This window comes from Pipistrellus hanaki (genome assembly GCF_964339955.1).
Source record: "Pipistrellus hanaki genome assembly, chromosome: 21".
Lineage (NCBI taxonomy): Eukaryota > Metazoa > Chordata > Mammalia > Chiroptera > Vespertilionidae > Pipistrellus > Pipistrellus hanaki.
The window spans coordinates 1,598,482-1,619,635 of NC_140523.1; the positions used below are offsets into that span (position 1 = coordinate 1,598,482).

The following is a 21,154-nucleotide window of genomic DNA, read 5'->3' on the forward strand; positions in this document are numbered from 1 at the left end:
GTTCTATGCAACAGCCCGGGGCCCACGCTGCCCGGTGCCGTTCTTTGCTCTGAGGATGGGGTGGGGCTGAAGGTCCCGCGTTCCCCATGGAGCCTCCCCTGGTGGTCACAGCGGGCAGCCAGGCGGGGCCTGGGTCTCTGGGGAGGTCAGGCAGTAAAAGCAGGTTCAAGGGCATGCTGTCCAGCGTGGACTCCGGGCGTTGGGGAGCCGGTGGGGCTGACACGGAGCCCCCCCGGCCAGGAAGCTAACCCTCCTCCTTTCCGTTCGGTTTTCAGTCTACGAAGTGAGCCCCACGCCGCCGATCACTGTGACCCACAAGCCAGAGGAAGACACTTTCGGGGTGAGTTACTACTGGGCTGGGAGGAGGCCGTCTCATCCATTTCATCCGAGCAGTGGACACTCCGATTCCGCCCCACTGAGCCCGGGACGTCAGGCAGGAAGGGCCCTGACCAGCGACCTCCTTCCAGGCACGGAGTCCTCCCTTGTCTGAGGAGAGTAATTCATTGTTTGAGGGAGCATTGGGGCTCTGCTCCCAGCCCAGGGCCGGGAAACCGCCCCGCTGCTAGCAGCCGGGCTGGGCCTGTGATTCGAAGGGGCTGCTTACTCTGCCGGCCTCGTAGGAAGTCAGTTACCCCAGCAGCTCCCTGGTGGGTGTCCAAGCCCTCCCCCACCCCCGACTGCCAGGGCCTGAGGTTTCTCGGGGAAGAGTCCAGATCTCCCAGAATTCCCTGTAAGAGTATTCTGTAGAGAACGTCCACGTGCATACCCAGCATTGGCCTGCTAACTAAACAGTAACAACATGAGAGACTGAGGCCTCGCGAGGCTTCCGAGCACATCTATAAGCACACCCCTCCTCGCCCCCCCCATGCCTGGGGCTCAGAACCCCGAGCCACTGACTGGGGTTTCCCAAACTGGGGTGGGTCATTGTTAACCGGAGGCTGTTAGGGCCTCATCATTCACTGCCTCTGAAGCAGGGCTGGGGGCCTCTGTTCTGCAAGGGCCATTGGATGTTTACATCCTTCCCGGGCCGTACACCATGGTCAGCTTACAAGCTGGCCTGCTGCGTTCAGCTAAACATTGAAGGAACTCACCCCTAACGCCTTGGCAGGGCCAGGCCGCATGATCTCACGGGCCTCGCACGGCCCGCCGGCCGGAGGTTCCCCACCCCTGGTCTAGAGGCTCCTGCGCGCTCCTGCGAGAAAGTAACTGTGGACGCTCGGCCCTCCCTCCCAGGTGTCCATTGCCGTGGGGCTCGCCGCCTTTGCCTGCGTGCTGCTGGTGGTCCTCTTTATCATGATCAACAAGTACGGCCGGCGGTCCAAGTTCGGGATGAAGGGTAAGGCGGCCTCGCGGTGGCCAGGGTCTCAGGTGGGAGGGGGGAGTGTGTGTGTGCGTGGCTCTCCTCAATGCTGCTTCCACTTCCCGGCTCTCGGAGGGAGGGGGCTTCTCCCGCCTGCACCTTTATGGTTACTGTGCTGGTGATGATGGGCTGAACGCTGCGCTGGGATCTGTGAGGACCCAACTGGGAGCCCATGGTTTTGCTGGGACAGCGGGCTGGCGCACGAGGGTGATTTGGGAGGAAGGCTGCATTTGCGGGCCAATGAGAGGACCTGTTTCTTTTCGGTACCGGAGGGCAGGCAGACGGGCGCGTTGTTTGAGTAACTTGGTTCTTTTCTTGCTGCCCCCACGCGAGGGGTGGTGGGGAGAAGGTCCTAGCAGGGTAAGATGTAGGGGGGCTCCACGGAGAGTCCCAGGGCGGGTGCTACGAGCCCCCTGCCCGTCTCAGTGCTGGCCAGCTCCCCAGACCCACCCACTCCGCCCTGTCACCGCCTGGCCGAGCTCCGGGATCACCCCGGGCGCCCCGTGAGCCAGTGCTGCCTGTCAGCCCCAGTTGGAGGGGCGCCGGGTCCCCGATGGGCACTCCGGGAGCGCCCCCCGGGAGTCCGCACCAGCTAATAGGCACTCAGGGCAGAGTGGTTGCCGATTTGATTACGATGGGGGTTATTACCATTTTTCCGTAAACAGATGGTAGCTGCCCTCGGAGTGGCTGGGAGAGCCGTGCCAGCGTCTTGATTTGGAGGGGCCGGCTCCTGCCAACACATTTCAGGGGCTGCTGCCGCGTGCATGTCTCGTTATCCCTCTGGTTAGCTGCCCGGTTACAGGGAAGCATCGGGCCTGCAGAGGAGCCACTCCGCCCCGGCTCCTAACCTTGGAGCGGGGGGCTCAGGGCTCCTTCCAGCTGCTGGGGGCGGGGGAGGGCTGGGAGGGAGGTGCCGGACGTCCAGGGCTGGGCTCTAACGGGACAGGGGAGTATCGTGTGTCTGCAGCCAGGAGCACAGAGCAGGGCTCGGTGCCCGAGAAATAACGAGGATGTAGACGGAGGCTACTCAGAACATCGGAAAGGTCCCTGGGCCCCGGCCAGGGCGGCACGGCTGGCACCATTGATGAGAGCTGCTTTTGCCCGGCGGGTTCAGGGGTCAAGGGCAGTGCCCAGCAGCAGTGAACCCGGTAAAGGGCCTGGCATTGCTGACTTCCTGCACTAAGTCCCTTCTTCCTTCTGCTTGTCCTGCCAGTGCTCGGTGCTCCACGTGACCCCAGTGCCTTTGCTCAGACCGCCTCTAAGGGTGCCCCCACCAGGGCTTTATGAGTTCCCAGATCCCTCTCGGTGAGGTCTGGTCTTCACGCCCCCACGTCGGCCTGCCTTGGCGCCCAGGGCGGGGGCGGCCCTCTCACGGGCCTTTATAGCCTCGCCCACATGCCCCGTCCGCCCCTGGCACCGAGGCTGCCTCCCCAGCTCGCCCCTGGTGCGGCCACCGTTAGGGTCAGGCAGGTCTGGGGTCAGATCCCGATCGGCTGCCTGGGAGCTGAGGCGCGCACGTGACTCATTAACTCTCCCGGCCCCCGTGTCCTCGCTGACAAATGAGAGGGATAATCCTTACCAGGCAGGGTTTTATGAGAATTAAATGAAATTATGTATATCAAGCAATTAGCTTCGTCCCTGGCCATGCCGTAATTGCTCAGTGACTGGCGAGGGGAGCAGCGACGATGGCTCCTGCTCCATTCATACAAGCCGGGGGTAATGCACAGCCCATCATGCACCGGGGCTTTAAAAACATCGCCACGGCCCAGCCGCTCCCCTGACCAGCGAAGTCAGAGTTTCTAAAGCCCCCCAGGTGTGCGAGGCCGGTGTGGCCCAGTGGTCAAGCATTGACCCAGGAACCAGGAGGTCATGGTTCAATTCCCGGTCAGGGCACCTGCCCGGGTTGCAGGCTCCATCCCCAGTGGGAGGTGTGCAGGAGGCAGCCGATCCATGATTCTCTCTCCTCATTGATGTTTCTATTTCTCTCCCTCTCTCTCTAAAAATCAAATTTTAAAAAAAGAAAAGACCTCAGCTGACCGTTTTAAAGCTGCTCAGGTGATGTCAGGGGGCAGCCGAGGTCGTGACCCCGAGCTGTGGCCTCCCCGCCTCTCTCTGGCAGAGCACCACCCCTTCTGGATGTAAGCAGATGGGAGGGGGCGCTCTCATCCACTGGGACCCCGGTGTGTGCCAGGCCCCGTGCTTGGCCCTGTATCTGCACGTCCTCATTTGATTCTCCCGTGAACTGGAGACGCACAAATTATTGTCGCTGTTTCTTACCTGAGCTTCATGTCCGGCCTCAGCTGGCTTCAGGGTGCAGGACCAGGAGACAGGGGCGGGGCCAGGCACTCTCTCCTCCTGTTTCTGCCCCCCTCACCCCCTGCAGCACACTCCTCCAGCGAGGTGGCTCTGCACCCCGGTTTCCCCCGCCCTCTGTGTGGGGGCTGGCCGCCACTCCCGTGCAGCGTTAATGGCCAGCTGCCTGCCGCTGCTGGGGCCCTGGCCAGCTACCCGCCACCCGCCCTTCCCTGCGCGGTAGGTTGCGCTGTTCGCTTGAGGGGGAGATGGAGCACCTCACGGAGGCTCCCCTTGGCTGAGGGAGGAGCGGTCGCTGACCAGAATGGGCGCATTGTTGATGTTTCGGCTCTTATCGCCATGAACTCCCAGGCTCCCTGTTGGGTTGGGGAGCTTGTGCCCAGTCCCGGTGGGCGGGGCATCGGCTCTGGAGTCCTTCTGGGTGGAAAAGGGGTCTCGAAACTGGGGTCCCAGCCACGTGGTAGCCCCAGGAAAGCTCGGGTCTCCATCATAGGCAATCTGGAAAACGCCGAAAGAAAATCAGTGGTAATTCTGTTATTCCACAGTCACTCCTGTAAGTGCAATCAGTAAAGCGTGTGCGTGCAAGCATTGGCTGTGAATGTGTACAGACCTCATAACGGCACGTCCTGTGTCTGTGGTCACGTACACAGTCTGCACATACATTTAAGTGAAAACGGTCTTGAGCCATCCAGTTATTTGCCATATTTTTCCACGTAATGTTTCTTAAACATCTCTCCATCTCATCCACTACTAGACCATCTCCGTAGGGCTTCCATTGCTCTGCAAAGCTGACTCTCCTTGCTTGCTTGCCTTCTGCTTCTCCCGTGGCTTGTGTATTATATACCATTTTGCTTGGTTAATTCAGAAGTTAATTCCTTTGCCCAGAGGGTGTGTGGCAGAGGGCCCGAAGGCGCAGGGAGGAGATGTGAATGAGCGCGGGGAGGACACGGGCAGCGCCTGCTCTGAGGCCGGGCTCCCCGGGGCTCCTGCTTTGTTCCGGAGGCGGCAGGTAGAGAGGCTGGGCAGCAGCCAAGCGGACCTGTTTCTGCCGGCAGCGGCCCAGCCGCCGCCTCGGTGGGCAATTACGGCTTTCCCGCTGCGGGCCGTTTCAAAGGCCTTGAGGGACGAGCTCCTCGCTGAGCAGAAACCAGCGTGGAAGCTGCGAGGGACGCAAATGAAATGTGTAATGGCAGCAGCAGAACCCTCAATCACGGGCACACACACGGCAGCACACACTGGGGTGGGAGGGGGCGGGCGTGGGAAGCTGTGGGGCTGTGGCCACGGGCTCTGGGCTGAGGCTGGGGCTGGAGGCAGATCCGATCCTCTCTCTGAGCCTCAGTCGCTTCGGGTCACAGAGGGAGGAGGGGCGCTGTTGGGGCATCGAGGGTCGCTGAGGGTCACCTCGGGCTTCTCGGGGCTACTGGCTGGCGACTCCAGGGTGGGGGCAGTCACCACTGGATAGATGGCTGCCCCTCCCCGCTTTGGATGCAGAATTGGAGGCTTGGGACAGAGAAAGGTCACTGGCTTCCTATTGGAAGGTCCTCCCCGTCGGCTGCACACGGGGAAGGAAGGTGACTTTCCCCCACAGGAAGTCATGTGGCGGCTAGGGCAGGGGTGCAGGGCAGCTAAGACTGGACCGGTGACTCTGCAGTGGGGGATCCTTCTCCGTGAGCCCGCGTAGGACTGCGCCACGCCGCTCCCCGGTCTAAATACCGCGCCGCCTCCGTGGCGACCTCAGCGTTGGAGGGCACCGGTGCTGAGTTCACGGGCCTCTTCTGTGTCCACGGGTTTTGCTGGGGAGTGTGGGTCTGTGACCTTTTCACAGTAAAAGTCACAAAGGCTGACCCTGCGGGCGGCGCCGGCTGTCGTGAGGCCGTGAGCCACCCGAGGTGCCAGCTGCTTGGCCGGAGAGGCCGTCTGTCCGCCGAGAAGGGGCTTCAGGCTGGGCTGGGCATTGCTGCGAGTGGGCATTCCTGCAAGGGGGCATTGTATCTGGGCATGGCTGCGAGTGGGCATTCCTGCAAGGGGGCATTGTATCTGGGCATGGCTGCGAGTAGGCATTCCTGCAAGGGGGCACTGTATCTGGGCATTGCTGCGAGTGGGCATTGCTGCGTCTGTGTGAGGCAGGGGGGCATCCTAGAGCTGGGGTTCCCACTTGCCCCGTCATCACGTATGATCCATGTGAGATGCTGGCGTTTGCAGATTTGCATTGAAACGACGAACTAGATCAGATGAAGGTGCTTCATTCTGACTGTCCTCGGGTGGGACAGGGAGGGGTGGAGTTCAGTTCGCTCCCCTGGGAGTTTTGTGGGGATACTTACTTGGCAGGTGAGCCCTGGAGATAAGAGTCCAAGAGCCGTGACCCAGGACTTACCGGTCCCTCCCGTTCACAGATGTGGGCCAGATACGTGTCCCCCTCGTGTGCATGGCCGACGGCCCTCGCTGACCAGGGCACTGTCGGCCGGGACTCGGCACTGAGTCCTGACACGGCCCGTTAGTCACCCCACCAGTGGCCACGCCCGCTAAGCCTGCCCCAGCTTTAAGACCGCTGTCCGCCCCGATTCCCAGCAGACATGCCGGGCCTTCCCCACAAGGCAGCCATTCAATAAGACATCTGGCCTCTCTTCGCTCAGGATGAGCTGCCGGAGTCAAACCGGTTCCTAATGTGCCACGGGCTCCCCTACAGAGCCACGGCCAGCGTCACAGGAGAGGGCAGCCCCGGCTTTTCTCCGGGTCACAGATCGCAGAGGAGGCACGGGGACCATATTCAGAAATTGGAGCTCTCCCGCGATGGGCATCGGCGGTTTTTGTGTTTTGAAGGTGTGAGACTCTCGGCCAGACGCCTAGTGCATCACGACCTCGCTCCAGGCTCCCAGGGGTGCGGGTTCGAGGAGCATCATTCTCAGGTTGTCTTGGAAACCAATTTCCCCCCACCAGACAGAGGTGCGGTGGGGCCATGTAGCTATATGAGGAGAGCGTTCCTGCGGAGGGATCTGCCAGTGCAAAGGCCCTGAGGTGGAGGGTCTGGCAGACTCAGAGAGCAGCAGGGAGGACAGCGTGGCTGGAGGGGAGTGGGGGCCTGTGAAGGGTATGAGGCAGGGGAGGGACATGGGGGAGGGACATGTGCTTTAGAAGGGATCACACTAGCTCTCAGGGCTGCTGGTCCAGGCGTGCAGGTGGTGCCCTGCTCAAGGGCAGGGGGTTGGGGCTGGAAATGGAGCCGGTGGGTGGGGGTGGGGAGCATCTTTCTCTAATTCCGCCAAGGAGCCCTGCGATCAGGTGACCCGTTAGTTTTGTAACCCCCTCTTTCCTCCTCATACGCCACCAACATTCCCCGGCACCTTTTCCTTCTCCTGGAAATCCATATTTATTCATGAGCAGCAGCACCAGCAGAAAACAAATGTTTATCCATGGAGACAATGGGACGCTGCACTTTGGCAACAATGAATTAATTGCAGACACACACGATGACATAAATGTCAGAGAAGTAACATTTAAGTTGAAAAACACACACGCAGATTTCAGTAGGATTCCGATAATACAAAGTTCAGAAACTTGCAGGATGGTTTAAGGATGCGAACGCAGAGGGAAAAGGTAAGGAAATACAAGGGAGCAGCAAACACAAAGTTCAGGAGAGCGGTGGGCGCCGGGACACCCTCGGCACATATTCTTTTTAAAAAATATATTTTATTGATTTTTTACAGAGAAGAAGAGAGAGGGATAGAGAGGTAGAAACATCGATGAGAGAGAAGCATCGATCATGCCTCCTGCACGCCCCCCACTGGGGATGTGCCCGCAACCAAGGTACATGCCCTTGACCGGAATCGAACCTGGGACCCTTCCGTCCGCAGGCCGACGCTCTATCCACTGAGCCACACCGGTTAGGGCACTTCACATATTCTCATTAACATCCTCTCCTAATTGCTTACTATTTAACAAAAACATTAGAAACACATCCAGCTGAGCAAGGAGAGATGGCTTTTTGACGATGTCATGTAGAATATAATTTCCATCAAAACAAGCCCATGGAAAGGAGATTTTTAAACAATGGGATGCGAAATCAAGGAATGATAAAGAACAGATTACTCCTCACCATTTCATTACTGCAGTATCACAGGCATCATCTCTCTTCTCTCCTTAAATGAACCAGCGAGAAACGAAACAAAACAAAAAAAAATAATTCCACTCTCTCAGCTTTGAGTAATTATTTTTGGAAAGGTGAAGTCAATTTTCTCGAACAACAACAAAAAAAAAATTACAAAATCAAGTGCCTAAAAACATCCCTGCTGACGAGGTGTGCATTCATCTCCGTTCATCTGAGTGGGAGCTAATCAGCGGGGTGTCGGGGAGCACGGCGCCCGCCCAGGAGCCTCCATCCTCACCCTCGGTGCCAGCCTCCATCCCAGCCGCCCTCTCCGTGGCCACGCCACAGCCCCCGGCTCTCTCCGGGGGGGCTCCGCCATTGGGGTGCTGGTTGCATATCTGGGAGTCCTCTCCCGCGCACAGGGACTCACTCTGGTAGGACCAGGCCTTCTTCCTCGTTCCCGTCCCCACCCCAGGGCAGAGTTACTTATCAGCGTGACACCCGGCCACGCTCCCCTCTGGGCTCTGGCTGAGGCTGTGGCTCAGAGGCGCCGGGAGCACGTGGGTGGGGAGGAGCTGCATTGTCTGGCCTCGGGGAGGGCTGGGGGGGCGGGTGTTCCCCACACCAGTGCTTGCTCCTCGGCTGAGCCTCGCCCTCAGGGCCCACAGGTGGGCGCCCCCCCACTCCCACCCCGTGTCTGTCAATGGTCCTCGCGAACAGGCTCTTTAACGGTTGAACAGCATTACCTCATCCGGATGCTCCGTAATGTCATCCATCTCCCGCGTTGGAGATTTAGATGATTCCCAGTTATCCACTATTTCAAAAGCCTGCTGATGGACGCCATTGCACGCAGACCTCCGTGTGTGCGTCTCCGATTGCTTCCCGGGCTGCGGTGTCAGAAGTGGGCAGTTGGGTTGAATAAGGAAGAGTTTCTAAGGCCCTCAGTTACCAGCTGATGGTTCAGGTGTGGGGCTGAGCTGCGGAAGGTTATGTAACTGCCTCCAGACGTGTGTGTGTGTGTGTGTGTGTGTGTGTGTGTGTGGGTAGCCAGGAAGTGGCAGAGTGGGATGGGAGTGTGGGACTCCAGACCCATCTTCCCGCCATCACGTGACACTAAGGACAGCTTAGACGTCACTCAGCCCACAGCCCTGGGCCACGTGGCCTCAGTTTGGCTGGCTTTGCTCATGGAATGGCCCAGGACCTCAAACTGGCCAGCTTTCTTAGCTCTGCTGGGAACCGAGCTCAGCACAGAAAGTACCCCATGGGACACTCCGAGTAACCCTCTGAGGCAGTGACCGGTCCTGCTCCAGTGGAGACCTGGGAGATGAGAGAACTAGAACGCGGGAAGCCGGGGTCCGGCCCCTCCAATGCCTGCGTTCTGTGCCAGCTCCACTCAGGGCCCTCCAGGGTAGGAACCAAATGGCTGGTCCCTCCAACCATAGGCACTGGCCCACGCAGGCCGCCTGTCATCCCGCAGCTGCCCGGCCTGCCGCTTCCGCAGAACCAGCCACTGTCCCTTACTTTTATGGCCGTGCGTTACGCTCTGAGGGTGATGTGTGGGTATGGATGATCCAAACTGCGGTGGCGTATGTGCCTCCCTGGCTCTGGCGATGGCATTTTTGCCTGCGAAGGCTGCATCCCTCATCTCAGGGATGTTTCACAATAAGTCTGCTTCTCAGGGTAAGAAGAGAAGAGGTTGGAAGTAACCAGCAGGTTATTATTTTATCCTCACCTGAGGATATGTTGCTGTTAGAGTGGAAGGGAGGGAGGAAGGGCCGAGAGACGGTGGGGGAGAGAGAGAGACATTGATGTGAGCTAGACACAGCAGTGGGTGGCCTCCCTCACATGCTCCGACCAGGGCCAGGGAACGAACCTCCAACCCAGGTGTGTGCCCTTGACCGGGACTCGAACTCTCGACCCTTCGGTGCGCACAGGCCGATGCTCTAACCACGAGTCACACAGGGCCAGGGCTGACGTTGCTTCTGCTTTATTTGACATTGGCCATCTTATTTCCTGGCCTTTGACCTTGAGAATTCATTAACATGAGAATTCATGCTTAATTCTCTTCTTGCTCTCTGGGGACTTGCAAGCCCCTGAACCATAGGCTATGCACTGGGGCTCACGTGTGCTGCTGGCCCTGTGGTCCCTCTGTCAGGGCCACACGCCGACCAGCGCTCACAGCGGCTCCCCAGGCCTCCTCCCCGGGCCTCTGCTGGCACTGGGAGGCGACCAGCCTTCTCATTCCCTGGCTCCGCGGGGCAGAGGGCAGAGGCGTCTCTGTGGAGGTGCGGGGGCGACCGGGACTGGAAGCCACTGCAGTAGCGTGTCCTCTTTCCATCCATCTGGCCTGGCCTTCCCAAGTTCACTGCCGTTCCAGAGACCTGGCCAAAGCCCACGGCTGCGCTCGGGCCAGGGCCACGGGCCATCTCAGGAGGAACCTGCTTGTAGGGGTTCAGGTCAGAGTAAAGATGCTCCGTCTGCTGAAGCGGAACGGAACGCCCGGCCCGCCCTCTCCCTCCCTCCCTCCTTCCCCAGCCTGCAGGCCTCTACGGCTCCCAGAGCAGGGGCCTGGCTGTGAACGGAGCGCCTGGCCCTGCAGCGGCCCGGCCCTGCCCCCTCTCCTGGCTTCCCCAGGTCGGGCTCTGGCTCCCAGCGCGGTCCAGGGAGCCAGGGGGCAGTGGGACACCCTTCTCCTTGGTGGGGGTCTCAGGGGAAGCAGGAGCTTTGAACCCAGTTTCAACCTTTCAGGGTTCAAGTTCCTGTTCTCTTGGCACAGTATGATTTCCTGTTTCAGAGAAAAAAAAATACCCAGGGCTTTAAGACCTTTAAAAAAAAAAAAAAAAAGGCACTTGGACGCGAAATGGCTCTTACAAAACATGTTGATGAGTTAAGTATAAATGAATCAGGGACATATGGATTGAATTTCCCTTGCAATCCACAGGGGCTTCACAATTAGGGGAAGAGCGTTTGTCAGAATGTGTGTCTGTCTCTGCCAGGGCCCGGGACAGAGTCCGAGGCTGTGGAGGAGTGGGGGGGCCTCGTCCGCCTCCCGCCCCACCTGCCCTCCCGTCCAGCACTAGGGCTCCCAGCCAGGGCAGGGACTGGCAAGCCTTAGGTTGGGGCTTTTATTCTTGTTTTTATTGATATTGATTTCAGAGAGGAAGGGAGAGGGAGGGAGAGAGATAGAAACATCACTGATGAGAGAGATTCATGGATCGGCTGCCTCCTGCACGCCCCCTACTGGGGATCCAGCCTGCAACCGAGGAATCGAACTGCGACTTCCTGGCTCATAGGTCGACACTCAGCCAGAGGGCCCCACCGGCCGGGCTAGGGTGATTCTTTTGACTCCTCAAGCCTGTAGCCCTTCAGCTGTTAATGGACTTGTTCTCCCCCGTGCCTCCAAAGAGGGGACCAGTGTTTTTGTCTGACTTCTCTAGTTCTGACTGAGGAGCAGACACACAGCGCATTTGGAGGGACTCCGAGTGGCTCCTGTGACTGTGCTGGTGTTGTTCTGACTGAGAACCTTGCAGGCCAGCCCCTGGTGCAAAACAGGCAAAGCAAGAGCTGCCCCAGACCAACCAGAGGGGACGCTGCCCCCAGTGAGCCCCCTGCCCTGGGGGGGGAGGAGCACTCGCAGGTCTCCCGGGAGCACAGGCCGTGCTCAGAGGCGGGGTCTGCGCATTCTTAGGCCCTCAGTGCCAGCAGCGAGCTTAATAAACATCTCACGGACATGCTGCTGAGTGAGAGAAGCCAGACACAAAAGAGAACATGCTGTGTGATTCCATTTACATGAGGCCCAGAAACACACAAACCTAATTAGCGCTGATGGAAATCAAGCAGTGGTCACTCCTGGCGTGGCTGGGGGAGGCACGGGGACGCTGGGAATGCGCATGTCGGCGTGGCTGGTGGCACACTAGCCAGCGCCTCCGAGCGGCGTGTGCAAGATCAGGGCACCTTACCCTTTGCATTGCACGCATCTGATCTGTTACCGAAAGAGTAGAAAAGCCACCATCCCCTCCGCCCGCCTCTGCAGTCTGGGTAGTGATGGGTTCTGGGCTTGGAGGTGTTGGTGCGGGGCTGAGACAGAGCCGCCGGAGCAAGGCCCTGGCAAGGATCAGCCTTGTGAGCTGCAAGCAGGGCTGCTCCGTAAGCAGGGCTGTATGGAGCTGGGGTGCCCCTCAGGTTCTGGCTGAGTGGCCCCAGTCTCGTCACAAAGGTAAAACCGGAGGGAGGCAGTGGGTGCAGAACAAGCAGGCCTAAGGCACTTCTCGCCACCGTATATGGAGGGCCCAGCTCAGCTCCTGTCTGCAGCACCCCAATTCACAGGACTGGCGGGAGGGAGGCCCTGCCTTCCCAGCCCTCAGCCCCCCACCCTCTCAGACTCAGAGGGACTTGGCGTGTGGGAGGCACGCAGAGACGGAGTGTCCTCGCCCCGGCCAGGCTCCCAGAAAGGGGCTGCACGTGTCCGGGTTGGAAGGCTGGTGGAGAATGGAATGAGCTCGGTCGGGCTGGCGTGCCTGGGCGCTGGTGAGGAATCGCAGTGGTTCGGTGGGATGGAGGAATGTGGCCTGGACGAAGCTGGCAGCAGTTTGCAGAGTGTCAGGGCCCTGACAGGAGCAGGGGTGTCCGTGTCTGTGTGTGTGTGTATGTGTGTGTGTGTGTGTGAGACCCCTCCTACCTCACCCTTCTCCCCCCCCCCCCCCCCCCCCGAGCCCGTGCCCTATTCCTGCACCCAGGCCTCGGCCTCCTCACTAAGGTGCACATGTGGCGCCTGGAACCCCGCCAGGCTGGGCACACTTGTGCACAGGGCGATTACAATTCTCTTTTGGAAAACAGTTTCCCTTCCAACCCCAGCAGCTGCCCTCTGCCAGCCCCGGCTAGCAGGGAGCTGTGTGCAGCTCGGCGTATAACCCCCCTCCTGCCTAACTCATCCCAGCCTTTCGCTCTAGTGCTACGGCAGGGCAGCCAAACACGCCGCTCTCGCAGAGACTCCAGCGGCCAGTGGCCACACTCTTCTTCTTGAGAGACAGCGAGTCATTTGGGTTTTTACGTGGAAAGGTTGGGCTAGCTGTGCCAGTTGTACTGTGTGTGCCCACTTCCCAATGGAGAGGCCAGGTGTCGGCCATGCTGGGGCCGCCAGTGCCATGCTGGCCTCGCCTTCTCGGCTCTGGTCCCCAGCCCCTCTCTCCTCCAGTCGGCGTGCTTTGGGCCTGAGGTTGGAAGAGCCAGTTATTTATGGGGTTCAGCCAGACCTAGAGGGAATTTTTGTAAGTGATACTGGTCCTCAGGCTCTTGGTGGCTTTTTTAACTTTTCCTTGTAAACCGCCTTTGGGCCTAATAAGCTCTCAAAAATCAGCATGCAGAAGATAAACAAAAGGCAGGAACAGGCAATTCCCAGAATTGAAAAAGAAAAAAAAAAATGAAATGAAATGGCTAATAAGCACATGGAAATTTGTTCAGCTTAAGTAGGGATCAAAGAGACGCTAATTAAATCAGTTACAAGATTCTGATTTTTCCCTATTAAATGGGCAAAAAAATAATAACACACAATGGCTTAAATGTGGGGACGTGGTGCTCCCGTCCCCGCTCCAGGGCCGTGCGTACTGCAAATTGGTACAGTTTTTCGGGAGGGCTGTTTGACAGTACGTCTCAAAACCCTTCAAAACGGGTATTTCCTTTGACCTGGCCATTCCGTGCCTTGGCATGTCGCGTACCTTACGGAATCCATCAGAGACGTTCGCAGAAGTTCACGTCCAGGGCTGTGTACTTCCGCATTATCTGTAATGCTGGGAAATCAGAAATGGCTGCAGTGTCCAACTCCGCGGGATCTGTTATATAAATCACGGTTCATTCAAATAATGAAACACCAGGAAACCATTAGGCTGTGTCGCAGAACAATACTTAATGGCATGAAAATATTTACCACATTCGCTCCATAGAAAAAGTCAGATTGTACGTCAGTATATTCAATGTGATTCAACTTCATGTCAACAACAGCAAAATTCATATGGACGCGCAGGAAAACAAAATCGGAAAGACATATGCCGGCAATTTAATTCTGTTTCTTTCTAGGTATAGAGAGTATGGGTGAAATTTGTTTTCTGCTTGGTGCTTTTTTTTTTTTTGGTCAATTTCAAATTAAGAGTTTAATGCAGCCGATACCGGTTTGGCTCAGTGGATAGAGCGTCGGCCTGTGGACTGAAAGGTCCCGGGCTCGATTCTGGTCAAGGGCATGTGCCTTGGTTGCGGGCACATCCCCAGTGAGGGGTGTGCAGGAGGCGGCTGATCTATGATTCTCTCTCATTGATGTTTCTGGCTCTCTATCCCTCCCTCTTCCTCTCTGTAAAAAAACCCAATGAAATATATATTTTTTTAAAGAGTTTAATGCAGTGGTTCTCAACCTTCCTAATGCCCTGACCCTTTAATACACCTTTGGAGCCTGCTTTCTGTCTGTTCTCAAAGGCACAGCCCGGGCTGGGGTCACTGTCCTTCAGCCTTTCTCCAGGCCATGGTGGCGGCTGGCTGGCTCCCCAGGGCCCGGTGGTCTGTGGGGCCCCGTCTGTCTCTCCCTTTGCAGCCTGTCTGTCCGCTGTCAGTGCTGTGTGGTTGTCAGTGCCAGTGTTTCTTTTCTTTCTTTCTTTCTTTCTTTCTTTCTTTCTTTCTTTTTTTTTTTTTTAATACATTTTATTAATTTTTTACAGAGAGGGATAGAGAGTTAGAAACATCGATGAGAGAGAATCATTGATCAGCTGCCTCTTGCACGCCCCCCACTGGGGATGTGCCCGTAACCAAGGTACAAGCCCTTGACCGGAATCAAACCTGGGACCTTTCAGTCCGCAGGCCGACACTATCCACTGAGCCACACCGGTTTTGGCGGTGCCAGTGCTTCTGAGTTCTGTGTCTGGAAGGAGGTCTCTCTGCTCTCTACCAGGATCCTTGACTGAGTGGATGGCCCCGCCAGGGCTCTGCTCCCAGGGCATGGAGAGACCGGGCTGCCAGGGGGCCACACCCTGCTTCGTGGGCAGCAGGGAGGCTGTCACGAGTGTTCTCCTCCGTCTTCCTGGCGTTATTTACGATTAGCTGAGTGCCTCCTGTGCCCAGCATGCCGGCAGACACAAAGTCAGCGTCCCCGCCAGAGGCCGGGCAGTCTCCGGAGCGAGTCAGGCTTAAGCCCTTCCCAGAGAAGTTGCTCACCTCTCCCAGGCGTCAGGTTTCTCGGGGTTTTCGGTTGCACGTGGCTTTCCATTTTTAAACTCCCCCCTGGCCGCAGCGGAGACAGGTCTGAGGTGAGGGCGGGTGTGGGGAGGCCGGGCAGGGCGGGCGGAGGGGGAGTGGTGGCCGTATGAGGGTCATTGAGGAGAAATAGCACCGCAGGAGGCAACTTCAGGGCAGGCAGCTCGTGATGGAGACATGGCCTTGGGGTGGGGCCAGGGTGACGCTGAGAAGCAGAGAACGTGAAGGCTGAATCGCAGTGAACGGAGACAGGTCTGAGAACCAGGGCCCAGAGCCAAGGGCGTGACAGAAAGGACAGCAAACATGTTCCCAGCCAGCCAGCCATTTCGTGGTGAAGTCAGCCACCCCTCGGTACAGGGCCAGTGTCAGTGGGACCCTGCTAGGCCTGGGAATGCGTTTTCCCGCCCTCCAGGAGCTCAGGTCTCCCAGGAGAAATGCGGTTTTACCCTCCAAAGTGTCCAAACCTGGGCCTCCCTGGCTCACTAGCCTGTGTCAGGTCCCGCCGTGACTTCCGCTTGGGCATGTGTCACAGTCTCACGTGCTGTGGTGTGTGTGTGTGTGTGTGTGTGTGTGTGTGTGTGTGTGTGCTGGCTGTTCCGCATCCGGCTCCCTCCCGGAGCTTCCTGAGGATAAGGCCTGTCCGTCTTCCCGGTGCCTGCCAGCCTCAGGGCGGTTCTCAGCAGATGGTGGGCAGCCGGCAACTGTTCACAGAATCCGTGGAGCTAGACGGAGCGCAGGAAGGAGGCGCGCACGAGGCATTAGAGGTTAATGGAGGGTGCAGCGCCGAGTCAGGAGGGACTTCATGGCGGGAATCCCGCGTCATCTGCTTCCCGATGCTCCTTGTGCAATGACAACAAGAGCACGCCACCAGCCACACCAATGCCTTCCCGCACTGAATGCTGTGTGTGCCCGGCGTCATCTCGTAGGAAACAGGGGTGGCCACCCCTTATGTGTAGGTGAGCAAACGGGGGCCTGCGGGAGCCCAGGAATTCGTCCACGGGCACAGGGCCAGCAGGCAACACTGGGGTTCTCCTGTGACCCCCACAGGCGCTTAGGGTCCCTCTGCTTTATTGCCTACAGCGACCGCTCTCGCCAGTAAGTCACAGGATTGAAGCAAGAGAGACTCCAGCTGGCAAGGGGGGACTTGGGGTGCAAGGATGCTCTTTGAGGGGGATGGAGGGACCCCTTTAGGGACAGACAGGGGCTCAGGACTCCGCTGGGGCCCACCCAGGGCTCTTTGTCCATCAGACTGTGATCGGAAGGTGATGGTGCCAGGCGTCTGGTCATTTGGTGAATGTATCTGCGGCCGCAGGGCTGGGTGCTGCCGGGGCCTGGCTGATTTGGGAATAAATGTCACCCAGAGGGGGGCAGTTTCCCATCTGTCGGACGGGAGTAAGGGCCGCGGCTGTTGTGAGGGTTGAGTAAACCAGTGGTAGGTGCTTCCCTAAAGGCCTGATTTCCTCTCCTCCAAACACGAGCCGTCCTGCCCGGGCTGCCGAGAGGCTGCCAGGAAACAGAACATTCTAGCTCTGGCGTTGTCCATCTGTGGCTTCCTGCTCCCCGCCTGGCAGCCCCATCAGCTGCCCCGCCCTGCAGCCAGGCTGCCAACCCTCTCAGCGTCCAAGTGCCCGCCCTCCCCGGCCCTCCTGCTCCCACTTCCCCGCGTTTCCCAGACACGCCGGGGCCCCTCACATTGTGCGTTCACCATGCTGCCACGGAATAAACGGCCTTGTTTCCAGACGACCTGGCGCTCTGGGCTGCCTCGCCTCCGCGGAACCAAAGCAGCGAGAGAAAAGGAAAGAAAGAGGATGGAAAACATCAACAGAAAGCAAAGGGCGGCTTCAGCCTGGTGCGGGTCTTGGAGATGGAGCCCCTCCCCCCCAATCACCCCAATAAATGGCCCGCTGCCTGGCAGGGTCCTGCCGGGTCATGGGTCCGTAGAAAAGGAAAACCAGCCATGGGCAGGGACAGCATTCGGTCCTGTTCCCTTATAATGTGCCAGGAAGGACAGGATGCGGTCTGGGTTCCCAGTGAAATTAAATGTCACCGGGAACGGGGATGTGTGGGTGGGGACATGGCCCCTCCCTCAGAGGACCCCTGGGCGCCCCGAGGGGAGTGTGAGGTGGAGGGTGGGTGGCCCTGGGTCTGTGAGAACCAGAATTCACGGTGACTGATAACGGAGCTGCTCTGGGGCAGGAACTGCGGGGAGCTGAGGCACAGAGGCAGCACTCAGAGCGGGAGGGGGGGCGGGGCTGGAGTGCGCGGCCCGTGCATGCCGGAATTCTAGGCCTGGTGCTTCGTTATCCCCACCAGTCCGTCCATTTTCTCCCCAGTTCTCCCGGGGCGTCTGCGCTGCCCAGGCAGGTGACGTGGCGTGGGTTATTCGGTCTGCCCAGCTTCAGCTTTTCCAGCTGTAAAATGGGACCAGGGACAGCCTCCCGCACAGGCCTGCTTGTCAGGCTGAGCATGTTGGTCCAGACAGACAGCTTGGTGCCTGAGGCCCAGCGGGTGCCGGATGGGATCTGTCCGCCTCCTCAGCCCAGCGGCACGGGGAGCCGGGTCCAGATGCTCTGAGATGAAGGCGGGCGCCTCTGCATGGCTCGGACCCACCCATACCCCTCTCCGGCCCTGGCCTGGCCAGCTGGGCAGACACGCCCGCAGAGCCACCCCAGCAGGGGGCACATGGGACTCCCCTAAGCAGTGGGCACCCTGGCTCAGAGGCAGGCGAGCTGGAGCGGGGCCTCCCAGCAGGTCACCCCCCATGGAATCAGGAGAAAAGCAGCACCCAGCCCTCACCCTCATCGCTGGGATGTGGGGGGCCCGGGCCGCAGGTGCAGGCCGGCATGTGCAATCCCCAGCTCATCAGGCCCTGGGCTCGATCAGAGCCGCCTCCTGCTTGACCGCCATCCATCTTCCCCAGGCGGTCGAGGCTCAGGGAAGAGGTGGTAGGACATGAAGGATGGGGTCGGAGTAAACCCTAATCAGGTCGCTGCTGCAGCCAGAGGGAAAAGCATGGCAGGCCAAGGCTGATGTCTCTTTCTGGATCTTTTATCTGTCCCCCATACCCTGGATTTGTGGATCTTTCTCTTAGAGAGTCGGGAATCTTTCTCCTCCTCAATAATGAGAGAGGATCGCTGATCGGCTGCCTCCTTCACGAACCCCTACTGGGGATGGAGCTTGCAACCCCATGTGCCCTGACCGAGAATCGAACCGTGACCTCCTGGTTCATAGGTTGATGCTCAACCCCTGAGCCACACCGGCCGAGCTGAGCTCTCTTTAGCCTCTCCGCAGTGACCTGTGGATTCTGGCTTCCTGGGCATCTGCCAGAGAGGAGGCCCTTGGCTTTTCCAAACAGCTTGGAAGCCGAGGCCCCTGGCCTTTTCACCGAGCCAGCCTCCTTCCCTCAGGGTGGTCAGCAAATGCACTTGGACTTGGACTGTGTAAACAGTGAAACACTAAAGGAGAGGCTGTGACTCCACAGCAGATGGAAAGCTGTAGCTGGCAGCTGGCAGCTTGGAAGCAGGATCTTGCATGTTCTGTGCCAGCCTACTCCATGTCGTGTCCCCATCTGTCTGCCACCCTGTTAACATGGGCCCGGGCATCTCTGAGTGGCAGCAGCCTGCTTCTTGCTACTGCTCATGCTCCATTGGCGATGCTCTCCAACGAGCACGCCTCTTCGCGGGAGGAGCCAGGGCGGCTCTGCCTGCACCCAGGCCCCCTTCGGACCTCGCTTCCGCTTCCGGGATGCTGTGGCGTGGGCATTGGAATCCCAGATGTTTGCATGCGACCTCAGCATCCTGGCCTCGGCTGAGGGCTTGGTTAGCACCTTTAATTTTCCCTCTGGGGAAACTTGTGCCCAGTTGAATGTGAGTCACTCAGACTGCAGCAGCCTCCGGACTTGGCGATCCCAGGTCCTCAAGGTGATCTACCTACCACCTTCCTGACAACCCCTTCCGTTGTCATGGAGAGCAGAACCTGCCCGGAGGTTGTTACGTCACGATGGGCATCTCTCTGCAAGGTGGTTCTGACATAGCCTCACGGGTCTACTTCTGCTTCTGGGATGTGATGCAACGCTGATGGCCCTGCGCCCTCCTGGTCTGCCCTGTGTCAGGGACCCCTTCCTCGCCAGGGACCTCCACTTCCACCCCTTTTCAGCCTGGAGCAGCAGGCCACTCCTTGGCTCTCCCCAAGGCTGGGGATCTCTCTGAGGTCTAGACTTCGCTGCCTCTCTCCCTCCCTTCTCGCTGCAGATTTTCTTTCTGCCCTACCTTCACGCCCATGTTGGCCTCCTGTGACTCCATTTACTCTTTTCCAGACTAACCCCGTTGTTAGCCATTTAATGCCCCCACCTGACCCTCTTGCTGACCCTTACCATGCGATCTTTCCAGCCCTGAGCTGTTGGGTCGATATCCGTGGACTCACGCTGAGTGGCGCCCTGAAAAGCTGGCCTTCAGCCCCAGCGGGACCCTCACTGCTGCTGGGCAGACCTTGCAGTCGGCAGCTGCCCAGGCCGTGGGCACCCCTTTGAGCCCACAGCTCCGCCCTTCACCTCTCAGTGAACTGTCTCCCAGGCTTTGCTGAGCCCGAAGCTGCCCAGCGCCGGCACCTGCAGCATCCCCCTCCGCACCTCATGCAGCTCTGCGTCCTCACCTCCCTCTCCTGGGTCACTTCAGCCAAGAGTCCGAATAGGTCCGTTCGTTAAAGAGTTGTCGGTTTTCCACTCTGTGATTGGAATAGAAACACCAGTGTGTCCACCGGACCACAGCTGCCGCCTCTCATAAAACTGCTAAATATAGCCTCACAGCGTGGTGAGAATAGCAGCAATGATGAGAGCATCAGTTTTCCTCCGTCCCCGTGTGAAGGGCTTTTCGGGTGTATCACACCTAGTCTCGACCCCCAATCCTCTGAGCTAGGGACTTACAAGATTCTCGTGTCACAGAAGAAAACTCACGTCATAGAGGACCGAGAGCTTACGTCAGAGGGAGAGCTGGGATTTGAACCAGGATGTGCCCGTAGATTCTTCCATTCTTGCCTTCTTCCTTCCCGTTCTCCCTCCTCAGAGGGGCTCCCCCTGGGAGGGTCCCTGGGGAGCTGGCAGCCCCTCCCCTCCACCCTCCGTGCCCACGTGGCTTCCCAGGCCCGTGCCTTTCTGCTGAACAAGCGCTGGCTCCGACCCCCCCCAGTTTAGCTGCTGAGCATGTGGGGCACCACGTTGTGCTATAATCTGTGGGCGAACCCGTCCCCTGGGAGCTGTCCCAGTTGGAGGGTTAGAAAAAAGACAGTCCTGTTACACAGAGATAAATACTACAGACGGAGGGAGGCGTGAGCACGGATCTGGGAGGGACAGCAGATGTTGTGTCTGAAGAGAGACTAACGATAACTCCATGGAAGCCATACACGATCATTGCAGGGGCTCTGCTCCTCGGGAGGCCCTACGGAGGTACGTACAGGCCAGGGACAGTGGACACAGGTGGAGGCAGGGAAATGAGAACAGCATCTGGGAGACTCCGATGACCCTTGACCCTCCTCATCTGCCCCGTGTCCTGGGCCCTTCCTCCCCCATGGCCTTCCTCGGTCCCTGGAGGGCTGTCTGAGTGGGGGTGGTGACGGAGGCAGACTCGGAGCGAGCATAAGTCTGAGATGTGGAAGGCTGCATCGAGCCTGGGAGGAAGGGGTAGCGGGAAAGGGGGGTGAGAGGTCCTTCCAAAGGGCCCACTGAGTGAGTGTGGGCCCCAGGCCTTGTGGACATCGAGAGGAGTGCCAGGTCCTCCGCCCAGCGGGGGGTGAGGGGGGCAGTTACCAAATATACCAGCTAATAATGCGGATTGACCATTTACCGGTTAATAATGCGGATTTTGTAATCAAAGAAAACATGATAATTTCAAGAAAAACATCAAAAATGCTTTATTCAAAGTAATGTCCATCACCAGCTACCCATTTCCCCTATCTTTCAGGTAATTTGTGGGTACCGTCCCAACAGAACTTTTCTTGTTTTGAGGTAGACCGTTCAAAGACCCAATTTCCCACTTCTTCGTACGTTTTGAAGTGCCGCTCAGAAAGTGCGTGTGCCATCGATCGGGACAAGTGGCCATCTGAAGGAGGGAGGTCTGGTGAATACGGCGGGTGGGTTCATACTTCCCAGGCAGGATCTTTTCACGTGTCTT

At 58.4% G+C, this 21,154-nt stretch overlaps 2 protein-coding genes across 10 annotated transcripts in view; both read left to right on the top strand.

Annotated features, from left to right (window-relative positions):
• The window catches only part of TTC23 (tetratricopeptide repeat domain 23), a 995,109-nt gene that overhangs the window by 403,153 nt on the left and 570,802 nt on the right, over nucleotides 1-21,154 (top strand). The gene's annotated exons all lie outside the window — the stretch shown is intronic.
• Nucleotides 1-21,154, top strand: part of NTRK3 (neurotrophic receptor tyrosine kinase 3) — a 174,405-nt gene that overhangs the window by 57,214 nt on the left and 96,037 nt on the right. For all 9 annotated transcript variants that reach the window (XM_084869075.1, XM_084869076.1, XM_084869077.1 and 6 more), the window contains exons 11-12: nucleotides 276-340; nucleotides 1,234-1,336. In XM_084869075.1, the coding sequence (XP_084725201.1) occupies nucleotides 276-340; nucleotides 1,234-1,336 (168 nt within the window). The remainder of the gene's footprint in view (nucleotides 1-275; nucleotides 341-1,233; nucleotides 1,337-21,154) is intronic.